Source organism: Kogia breviceps, chromosome 10 (genome assembly GCF_026419965.1).
Source record: "Kogia breviceps isolate mKogBre1 chromosome 10, mKogBre1 haplotype 1, whole genome shotgun sequence".
NCBI classification, from domain to species: Eukaryota; Metazoa; Chordata; class Mammalia; order Artiodactyla; family Physeteridae; genus Kogia; species Kogia breviceps.
The window spans coordinates 38,464,451-38,475,378 of NC_081319.1; the positions used below are offsets into that span (position 1 = coordinate 38,464,451).

At 58.3% G+C, this 10,928-nt stretch overlaps 2 protein-coding genes across 6 annotated transcripts; both read left to right on the forward strand.

Moving 5' to 3' along the window:
• The first annotated feature begins 1,107 nt into the window (after positions 1–1,107).
• LOC131763640 (hyaluronidase-1-like) lies at positions 1,108–7,819 on the forward strand. Of its 5 annotated transcripts, none has more exons than XM_059076033.2 (4): positions 1,108–1,323; positions 1,815–2,738; positions 3,080–3,169; positions 3,351–4,419. In XM_059076033.2, exons 1-4 carry the CDS (start codon positions 1,303–1,305, stop codon positions 3,666–3,668), a joined length of 1,353 nt encoding a protein of 450 aa, XP_058932016.1. In that variant the 5' UTR covers positions 1,108–1,302; the 3' UTR covers positions 3,669–4,419. The 5 variants fall into 5 exon arrangements, with proteins under 5 accessions (XP_058932016.1, XP_066900226.1, XP_066900227.1 ...); XM_067044125.1 differs by lacking the exon at positions 3,351–4,419 and adding an exon at positions 6,732–7,819 and having other exon boundaries at positions 1,166–1,323; positions 3,083–3,169; XM_067044126.1 differs by lacking the exon at positions 3,351–4,419 and adding an exon at positions 6,732–7,819 and having other exon boundaries at positions 1,166–1,285.
• HYAL3 (hyaluronidase 3) lies at positions 5,384–10,801 on the forward strand. Its single transcript, XM_067044128.1, is given in 4 exon segments — positions 5,384–5,413; positions 8,549–9,459; positions 10,102–10,210; positions 10,213–10,801. Coding segments are annotated over 3 exon segments (1,143 nt in total). The 5' UTR covers positions 5,384–5,413; positions 8,549–8,565; the 3' UTR covers positions 10,353–10,801.
• The last annotated feature ends 127 nt before the right edge of the window (positions 10,802–10,928 follow it).

Genomic DNA, 10,928 nt, shown 5'->3' on the forward strand with positions numbered 1-10,928 from the left:
CCTGTTAGCTAGCCCGCCCACATCTGTAACCTGCCAACACACAGGTTATCAGCTGCGATCTGACCCACGCAGCTGTGACCTGGCCATGAGCTCAGGTTCAGACTGGGCTGTTCAGTGCTTTCACCTGGGCCAGGAACATGCTGTTTCCTTCACCCCACTCTGGCAGGCAAGCCTAGGCCTGAGCACCTAGCAGGTCTCAGTTGCTGGCATCTGAATCAGCCAACAAGCAAAATCACAAAGGAATGAATAAGCGCGTCATCACTGATACACTCATGCTCATACCCGTGGTCACACAAACATGGGGTCTCATGGTCATAAGACAACAGGGTCTCACACATGCACCAAGTCCCAGGCACTGGGTCCTGCACTTGCACATATACACTACTGGAGTTTGTGGAGAGTCCCAAATGTCCACTAACTGGAGCTTTACACAGACACAGTCAGTGATCCAGCACATATACAAAGAGTAACAACACAGCCCTGACTTGAGGAACACAGTGCCTTTCAGACACAGGTCCCTAAGGGAGGGATGACTTATCCACTAGGCAATGGTAGGCACAGGGCCACAATACCTATACGGGCCCACAAAAATGTTTTAATTTTAATCTTTTTTAATCAGAAGAAAACATAGGAATAATGAATATAAAATAATGAATTCAGTCTGGATTATGTCTGTCCTTATGCCAATATAGTCATAAAATATATATTTTTTTAAATATGTATTTCTTAGGCCGCGCAGCATGCGGGATCTTAGTTCCCCGACCAGGGATCGAACCCGTGTCCCCTGCAGTGGAAGCACAGAGTCCTAACCATTCCCTTAAAATGTTTTTTTGAGGAACGGGTCCACAAAAGTGGAAGTGCCTAGGGCCCATAGGTGTCATAATGCAGCCATGTGGGGAAGGCACCCAGACTCCAGTATCACACACAGGGCTGCCCAGTCGGATCTGCCACCCAGACAGCCCCCAGGCACTGCCTCCATCCCCACACCATCCCAAGTAAAGCCACAAAGTCCAGCCCCAGTGCTGACAGAGTGGGAGGGGCCACTTCTGGCCTAGCCCCACCTCCTACCAAGGGCACTGCTAGATGTGCAGAGGTGGCTCTGCTGTCTGGCCCAGCCCTCTAACCCAGGGCCCGCCCCTCAGCCCGCCCCCAGACTGGGTGGGGTGATCCCTACAAAAACTCAGGGTTTCCAGCAACGGCTTCTTCTTCCTAGAGTCTCAGTGCAGCTGAGGCCAGAGTTAAGGAACAGAATCTTGCTGAGCCCTGCATAGGCCCTCACCCTGAGGTCAGGAAGTTTGGAGAATGAGGCCTTTCAGCCCTGAGGTCAGCAGGGACAAGTGGGCAGACTGGCGGGTGTACAGGAGGGCTGGGCTGACCTTTCCTGCGTCACTGAGCAGGATGGCACCCCTCCTGCATGGGTGGCCAGGATTCCTGGGGGAAGAGACAGGGAAGCCCCCGCCTCCATCAGTTGGACAGCCTGGGGGCTGAGGGCCTGGCTCTCAGCCACTCTTCTCAAGACAGATGTCATGGCTTCTGTGGCCCTTGGGGAAGGGGGGCTGGGCAAGCCAGGACAAGACTTGTGGGAGACAGAGGGCAGAGGGCAGAGGTCGGCCCAAGAGGCAACTCAGGTGTGCCCTCTAGTGGCCATGTTCCCCTCAGTGCCTCTCCTTTGCCCTCTGACTTCCCGGAGCCCTGCAGGTCAATATTTACCTAAAGCCAGAACAGAGGTGGATTAATAAGGGACTTGTCCTGCCTGTCCTCAGTAGGGGTCAGAGAGTTCAAGGCCTGCTTTCAGCTCTGCTTCCCCTGGCCAGGTTTCCCTAGAACTGCCCTGTGCCATGGCAGCCCACCTGCTTCCCATCTGCACCCTCTTCCTGAACTTGCTCGGCATGGCCAAAGGCTCCAGGGACCCCGTGGTACCCAACCGGCCCTTCACCACCATCTGGAATGCAAACACCCAGTGGTGTCTAGAGAGGCATGGCGTGGACGTGGATGTCAGTGTCTTTGATGTGGTGGCCAACCCAGGGCAGACCTTCCGTGGCCCTGACATAACCATTTTCTACAGCTCCCAGCTGGGTACCTACCCTTACTACACTTCTGCTGGGGAGCCCGTATTCGGTGGCCTGCCCCAGAATGCCAGCCTGGCTGTCCACCTGGTCCGCACATTCCAGGACATCCTGGCTGCCATGCCTGCATCCAACTTCTCAGGGCTGGCAGTTATTGACTGGGAGGCATGGCGCCCACGCTGGGCCTTCAACTGGGACACCAAGGACATTTACCGGCAGCGCTCACGGGCACTGGTACAGGGGCAGCACCCTGACTGGCCAGCTCCTTGGGTGGAGGCAGCAGCTCAGGACCAGTTCGAGGGGGCTGCGCGGGCCTGGATGGCAGGGACCCTAAGGCTGGGACAAGCACTGCAGCCTCGTGGTCTCTGGGGCTTCTATGGCTTCCCTGACTGCTATAACGATGACTTTAAAAATCCCAACTACACCGGCCAGTGCCCACCAGGCATCCGTGCCCAGAATGACCAGCTGGGGTGGCTGTGGGGCCAGAGCCGTGCCCTCTACCCCAGCATCTACCTGCCTGCAGCACTGGAGGGCACGAAGAAGGCACAGATGTTTGTGCAGCACCGTGTGGGTGAGGCATTCCGTTTGGCCGAGGATGCAGGGTACCCTGATCTGCCAGTGCTGCCCTATGTCCAGATCTTCTACGACATGACTAACCGTTTTCTGCCCCTGGTGAGTCTCCTGTGACCCCACCCACCTTGTAACCTACCTTGTTAGGCATTAGTCCAGTAAGTGAGGCCACAGAGCCCTGGGGCACTTTCATCCATTCCCTCTCACATTCTTTGAGCATCTACTGTGTGCCAAGTTCTGTGCTAGGCACAGACAATTCAGCATTCTTCAGAAAGAAATCATCCCTGCCTGCATGGCACTCACAGGCTAGAGTAAGGGCAGGCTTGCCTCTGGCCACCAGAGCTAGAGCAGGCTATAAATTATTTGTCCCATGCAATAGTGTTACAGCAGTCTGCTGTGGGGACGGAGGACGGCCCCACAGAGCTATGCTGTCCTTTCCCCAGGAGGATCTGGAGCACAGCCTGGGGGAGAGTGCAGACCAGGGGGCAGCAGGAGTGGTGCTCTGGGTGAGCTGGGAGAACACAAGAACCAAGGTGAGCTCAAGCCCAGGATGGGGGTGAGGGTGGGGGCAGGGGTGGGGCTGCCAGGCTGACTGGGGAGACCCTGGCCCACCCCTTACCCCTGCAGTCCTGGCTGACCAGCAGGTGAGTGCCTCAATGCCCTAGGTGGACCCCTGCATGGCCATGATGTCCTGATGCTCCCCCTCCCACCTAGGAATCCTGCCAGGCCATCAAGGAGTATGTTGACACGACACTGGGGCCCTTCATCCTGAATGTGACCAGTGGGGCTCTTCTGTGCAGTCAAGTCCTGTGCTCTGGCCATGGCCGTTGTGCCCGGCACCCCAGTCACCCTGAGGCCCACCTCATCCTCAGCCCCACCAGTTTCTCCATCGAGTCCACGCCTGGTGGTGGGCCCCTGACCCTCCGAGGTGCCCTCTCACTCAAGGATCGGTTGCGGATGGCTGTGGAGTTCAGATGCCGCTGCTACCGTGGGTGGATGGGAACATGGTGTGAGCAGTGGGGCAGGTGGTGATTGGCACCTGCGCACATTGAGTACCTAATGCAATCTGGATCTGGCTACAGCTTTCTCAAGTACAGGCACAGTCACATGAGTCATGGTCACAGCCAGAAGTACACTCAGGCAGTCATGAGCATATGCCAGCACATTCACACCTGCTTACAGACCAAGATAGTTGCATAAGGAGTTAGAGCCTTGGGCACCCACCCAGAGGAGTTAAAAATATTTCCTCCAGAGACATTGAGCCAGTGTTTAAACTGCAGCAATCACAAGAACTGCCATTCTGGACTTCCCTGGCGGTCCAGTGGTTAAGACTCCGTGCTTCTACTGCAGGGGGCAGGGGTTCATCCCTAGTTAGGGAACTAAGATCCCGCATGCTGAAAGAAAGAGAGGGAGGAAGGGAGAGAGAAAGGAAGGAAGAAAGAAAGAAAGAGCTGACATGCACTGGGTGCCTACTCTTTCCTAGTCCTGTGCTAGGCATTTTAAGTAGTCTGACTTAATTGTGCAATCCTAACACGACGCTATGAGGAAACTGAGACACACACAGGGAGGGTAAGCACTTTACCCAAGGTTGCAGCCAGAAAATAGAGCAGCTGAGATTCAAACCCAGCTGAATCTGGGTTTGAATCTCTACCCTCTACCTCTACTTCTATAGCGATGGAGCCCTTTGGCTCCTACTATATATGTCGACGGTAATCAGCCCTGCACTGCAGCCTGAATCCGTTCAGACGTAACAGCCTCACAAGTAAAGCAGACATGATTCTAACTTCAAGAACTGTTTATTGAGCGCCTAAAACGTGCAAGTGCTGGGATCCAGAGGGCACAGGAAAATTCTTTTCTCTGCTCAGATTTGATGTCTGTCCGAGGAAGGCTGCTTCTCAGGGTAGGGCCCCAATTTCAGGAGGAAGCTCCACCTGACCGTTTCCACACTGGGCAGGAGGCTGACGTCAGCCGAGACAAAGCTGAACTGGGGGGAGACCTATCTGAGTCTGGGGCGGGGCGAGGCGGGGCGAGATGGAAGCCCAGCCCACCCGTAATGGAGCCGGAGCTCGGTTCGCACTCACTGGGAGCTGGGCCCGGATAAGCAAGGGCGGGAGGGGCAGAGGTAGAGCCAGGGCAGAGATCCAGTCTGCGTCGGGTCTGTGTTATGATGCGAGGGGCCGGGGACGGGGGCTGGCCGGCCGGAAGACCCGGGACCTTGGTTTGCCGCGGGCCGTGACGGCTGCAGTGCGTCCGCCTCACCGCTAGGGGGCGAGCGCCGGGGGCCGGAGGAGTCCGAGCCAGAGACAGCGAGATACAGATCCGTGTGGAGCGAGGACACGGAGCGTCCCGGAGCCAGGCATCAGCATGTCAGTACTGCCCTCTCCCCATGCGCGGCGTATTCGTTCTCATTGTACCCCACTCTCCCCGTCCGCTCCGCGCGTACAGTTCTCAAGTGACTAAGCCGCCCCGCACGCCCTCTTTGCGTCTGTCGTTCCCTCCCAGAGCATGCCGAGCCACAGCCGCCCAGAGTCAAGCTCCCGAAGCCCCCACCCCCAAACTCCACGGTTTGTCACCCAGTGGGAGGAATGGGGAAACCGAGGCAGGAGAGACTGCCGCCTCTCTTTGTGGACCCGGGAGCCCCACCCACTGTGGGTGGGGTCGGCACAGAAGGGGTTAAGCCTGAGGGGGAAGTCTGGGGCTCCAGGCTCAGGGGCGGATCCTGGGGTTTCCTCTCTCCTGGTCCTGGGGTGCAGCTGCTGCGGAGGTGGCTGATGCAGGTGAGGGGCTTATAGCCCTCTGAGTGGGATGTGGTATGAGGGGAGGGGGCTACCTGTTACTGATCAGTGTGGAATTGGCCTCAAGCTCACAGGGCTTTCCTGGGGAGGTGGGGAAAGGGAGACAGGGCATCCTCTCTGGAACAGGTGAATAGAAGGGTGGGGCCCAGCGGCCACCTATCGCTAGAAATCCCCCAGCATTGACCCTTCTGCCAGAAGAGCCTGGGGTAGGATGGCACACAATGGAGTTCGGGGTCAGGAGGTCTGAGCTCCCAACCTGGTAGCCGTTGGACACCCCTGTGGATGTAGGGAGGAAGCTGTGGTTCTTATCTAGCTAGGGTGGCTACGAAACAGGCCAGTGGGGAACCAGGCCTGCAGGAGCCACATTGCTGTGTGAGCCGGGCCCTTTCTGAGGGGCAGTTGGGTCCATGCCCAGTCAAAGTGTCCTGAGCTGGACAGTGTTGGGGAGGGAGCCATGGACTCTGTGCCCCTGGTAGGGAAGGCAGTCCAGGGAGGGGAAGTTTGAGCCTGATGGGTGGGTGAATGGCACCCCAATATCGGTTAGGTGGCAGGCATGGCCCAGGTGGTCAAAAAGGCTGGGACCTGCAGTAGGGAGAAGGGTGGGACAGGGGAGTTCCTAGGGAAGCTGTGTTCCCTCCGAAGGGAATACAGCGTTTAAGCAGGGGGTCGTGGTGTCTAGTTTGTATGCTCTGTCTGATGGCCAGCCAGCTGCAATGGTGTAGGGCTGGAGGACAAAGCGGTAGTCAGAGCAGGCTGGGGCCTGGAGTCTTGAGTTCTGCCTTAGCCTTTAGCTCTCAGCCTCCATCCAGTGTAAGGTAGAGCACCCAGGACCCATCGCCTCTGCTCTCCACCTGAGTCAGGTCCCCCAGGTATAGGAGATGGGATCCTCCAGGTCACCTGTGCCATCAGGTGAGTATGGGGACAAGGTGCAGCCCACCAGTTCCAGCATGCATGGCCCTCCTTAGCACTCTGTCAGCCACTCCCTGCCCCAGCCCCATCCTCCCTTCTGGCACAGCCCAGCATGGCTGTTGTCCACAGGAGGAGCACCCTTCTGGTCTCAGGAGATACCACTGCCTGGAGACTGTGGCCTTAACCCCCAGCCTGGCACTGAGCCACCTGTAACCCAGCAGGAGATGATTTTGGCTCAGCCTGGCAGCTGAGCCTGAATCCCATATGTAGGTGAGAGCTGACTCTGAGCCCTGGCCCAGCCAAGCTGACCCCTACCCTAGACCCTATACACCAGGTGGCGCTGATCCTGAGTACCACCCCAGCCTAACTGACTCTGGATCCTGCATGACAGCCAGAGGTGACCCTGAGATCCAACCTGGCCAAGCTGATCCTGGATCCTACACACCAGCCAGATCTGACCCTGAGCCCCAGGCTAGCTGAGTTGACCCTGGGTTCTGCATGCCATCCAGAGATGACCCTCAGTCCTGGCTCAACTGAGCTGATCCTGGATCCCGCACGCCAGCCAGAGGAGACCCCAGCCCCCAACCTGGCTGAGCTGACCCTGGAGCCTGTGCACTGCCGACCTGAGCTCCTGGATGCCTGTGCCGACCTCATCAATGAGCAGTGGCCCCGCAGCCACGCCTCCCGCCTGCACTCCTTGGGCCAGTCCTCAGATGCCTTCCCCCTCTGCTTGATGCTGCTGAGCCCCCGTCCCACACCAGAGGCAGCCCCCATTGTGGTGGGCCATGCCCGCCTGTCACGGGTGCTGGACCAGCCCCAGAGCCTCCTAGTGGAGACGGTGGTGGTGGCCCGAGCCTTGAGGGGCCGTGGCTTTGGCCGCCGCCTCATGGAGGGCCTCGAAGCCTTTGCGCAGGCCCGGGGCTTCCGCCGGCTACACCTCACCACCCATGACCAGCTGCACTTTTATGCCCACCTGGGCTACCAGCTGGGTGAGCCTGTGCAGGGCCTGGTCTTCACCAGTCGGTGGCTGCCTGCCACCCTGCTCAATGCCTTCCCCAGGGCCCCCTTTCCCCGGCCACCCTGCAAGGCCCCTAGCCTGACTGCCCAATCTGCCCCAAGAGCCCCCAAGGGGTCATCATTGCCGCCACCCCCACCCCTGCCTGAGCCCTTGACCATCCTACCCCCACCTCCAGGAGGGCCCCCTCCACAAAGCCTGCTGGAGACTCAATACCAAGACCTGAGAAGACGCCCCATATTCTGGATGGAGAAAGACATCTGAAGGCTACCCAGGGCAAGATGCTGTCTTTCTGGGTCAGTTGACTGCCCAGGACAGTACCAGCTTCAGCCCACTGGCCATCTCTCAGCTTCTAGCCCCTGAGGGCAGCTTCAGCCTAGGAATGTTTCCTGAGTGCCAGTGGAGATGGCGCCATGGCTGTGGCTCAGAGCTCTCAGTGTGGCTGAATAAAGGCTTCTGTTGGGTGTGGTTGTGACAGTGTATTTGTTGACCCCCCATCCTCATCTCCCAGCCTTGTCTCAGGTCCTCTGTCCCTGCAGGGGCCCTCAGATCCACCTCGGCCTTAGGGCCATGGGTGGAGGGACACCTGCCTTTTACCTCTCTCACTCTGCCAGGCCCAGGGGACAAGGAGACATTCACTCATCACCATTCACTGAGTACCTGCTGTGTTACAGGCCCTGGATTGGGCACAGGCAGTGGGGAAATAGACAGATAGGGTCTCAACCCAAGGGACAGGGCAGGCATACTGTGGCAGGATCCATGCTGGGACAGTGGGAACTCAAGTTTCCTCACTCCAGTTGGAGATCTGGGAGACCTCCCAGGGCAGGTGAAGTCATAGCAGAGACCTGAGTGCTGAGTAGAAATTAAGCCAGGCAAGGTGGGGGCTGAGTGTTCTTGGGGCAGGAAACAAAATGGGCAGAGGAAAGAAAGGAATTTGTGAAAGCTGTAGGTGGGGAAGGTGTCAGAGGGCACGGTGGTGCCATGGCAGAAGTGGACCATACAGAAGGGCAGCTGCCCAAGCCAGCTTGGGTTGTGGCTGCTCTGAGAGGCGTATGAGACCCCTTGGGAACCAGGCTTTACGCACCTCCCTTTCTTGTGAGGAGGAGCTGGAGGAGTTTTCCCAGCTTTCTCTGCTGTGTGGAAGGTGTGGCCATGGCCATGGAGTCTAAACTCACACTCCCTCTCTCCTGCAGGTTTCCATCCCTGGGGCATGACCATGCAGCTAGGCCTGGCCCTGGTGCTAGGGGTGGCCCTGTGCTTGGGGTGTGGCCAGCCCCTGCTGCAAGCCCCTGAACGCCCCTTCTTGGTGCTGTGGAACGTGCCCTCAGCATACTGTAAGGCCCGCTTTGGTATGCACCTGCCACTAGAGACCCTGGGCATTGCAACCAACCGTGGCCAGCATTTCCACGGCCAGAATGTCACCATCTTCTACAAGAACCAGCTCGGCTTCTATCCCTACCTTGGGCCGAGGGGCACAGCTCATAACGGGGGCATCCCCCAGGCTGTGCCCCTTGACCGCCACCTGGAATGGGCTGCCTATCAGATCCGCCGCAGCCTGCAACCTGGCTTCGCTGGCCTGGCAGTACTGGACTGGGAGGAATGGTGTCTACTCTTGGCTGGGAACTGGGGCCGCCGCCAGGTCTATCAGACAGCTTCCTGGGCTTGGGCACGGCGGGTATTCCCCAACCTGGACGCCCAGGAGCAGCTCTACAAGGCCTGTATCGGCTTTGAACAGGCAGCCCATGCACTGATGGAGGACACACTGCGGCTAGGCCGGGCACTGCAGCCCCATGGGCTCTGGGGCTTCTATCGCTTCCCAGCCTGTGGCAATGGCTGACATGGTACAGCTTCCAATTACACGGGCCACTGCCATGCAGCCACCCTTGCCTGCAACATCCAACTGCATTGGCTCTGGGCCGCCTCCAGCGCCCTCTTCCCCAGCATATACCTCCCACCCAGGTTACCACCTGCTCACCACCACGCATTTGTCCGATACCGCCTGGAGGAGGCCTTCCGTGTGGCCCTCGCTGGGCACCCACATCCCCTGCCTATCCTGGCCTACGCCCGCCTCACACACCGGAGCTCTGGGAGGTTCCTGTCCCAGGTGAGTGAAAACTGAAGTCAAGGGGTCTGACTGGGGAGGCATGACATTCTCTGAGGGCCTGAGAAGCCACTCAGAGGCTCAGGGCCAAGGGGCCCTCCTCTAGGGGTGGAATCGGATCATGGCAGTGAGCCATGAAAGTTCTTTTTTTTTTTTTTCCTTTTGTGGTACGCGGGCCTCTCACTGTTGTTGCCTCTCCCGTTGCGGAGCACAGGCTCTGGACGTGCAGGCTCAGCGGCCATGGCTCACGGGCCTAGCAGCTCCGCGGTATGTGGGATCTTCCCGGACCGGGGCACGAACCCGTGTCCCCTGCATCGGCAGGCGGACTCCCAACCACTGCGCCACCAGGGAAGCCCAGCCATGAAAGTTCTTGAAGGTGGAGGTAGGGCCAGATGGAGCTGGCCAGCCCAGCCCTGGCTTAGCAGCTCTCTGCCTCCAGGATGAACTTGTGCAGACCATTGGTGTGAGCACTGCACTGGGGGCAGCTGGCGTGGTGCTCTGGGGGGACCTGAGCTTCTCCAGTTCTGAGGTGATCTTTGCCCCCTCCAGCCTGCCACACAGCCCATGCTGGGGTCCCAGAGATGGGGAAAGACCATGTCAGGGCCATGGAGCAGAAGCATTGATACATCCCGTCCCTCTCCTCAGGAGGAGTGCTGGCATCTCCATGACTACCTAGTGAGCACCCTGGGCCCTTATGTGATCAACCTGACCAGGGCAGCCATGGCCTGCAGTCACCAGCGGTGCCATGCCCATGGCCGATGTGCTTGGCAAGACCCAGGACAACTGGAAGTCTTTCTGCACCTGGAGCCAGATGGCAGCCCTGTAGATTGGGAGTCCTTCAGCTGCCGTTGTTACTGGGGCTGGGCTGGCCCTACCTGCCAGGAGCCCAGGCCTGAGCTTGGGCCTGAAGAAGCAACATACAGCCAGGAGTCACCTGCCTCTGACCTTCATGTTCCTGCTGCCATCTTTCCAGTCCTGGAGGGAGGACTTTGTCCCACTCTTGTTCTATTTAGCTTACAGTCACTTCTCCCATACACACACCCCACTTCCCATGGGATCCCGGGGGAGTGGAAGAGGCCAGAAAAAAACATACTGTTTTAAAACTAGAGGCCCTCTGAGATCACCTGATCCCTCCTGACAAGACAGCAGCCCCAGGAAGAGTCACTGTTCCAGAAGGTTAAGGTTGCCAGCCCAGGGCTCTGTTCTACACCTCACTACGTCCATGGAGAGGTCACAGGACACCCGTCTAGGTGCAGGTGGGCCCCGAGGAGATCTTGGCTAAGATCTGTAAATGCTAAAATGTTGTCTGTAATCTGCATTCATCATAAAGTTACTTTTTCTTTCACTGCCTGAGGTTTGGCTGTTCCCCAATTCTACCAAACCCACCCTCTTCCTGTGGCGAGCGTCCCGCTGCAAGTGCCCAGAGATGCCAGTCCTGCGTCGTGGGCAGCTACAAAGTTAACCACTACACG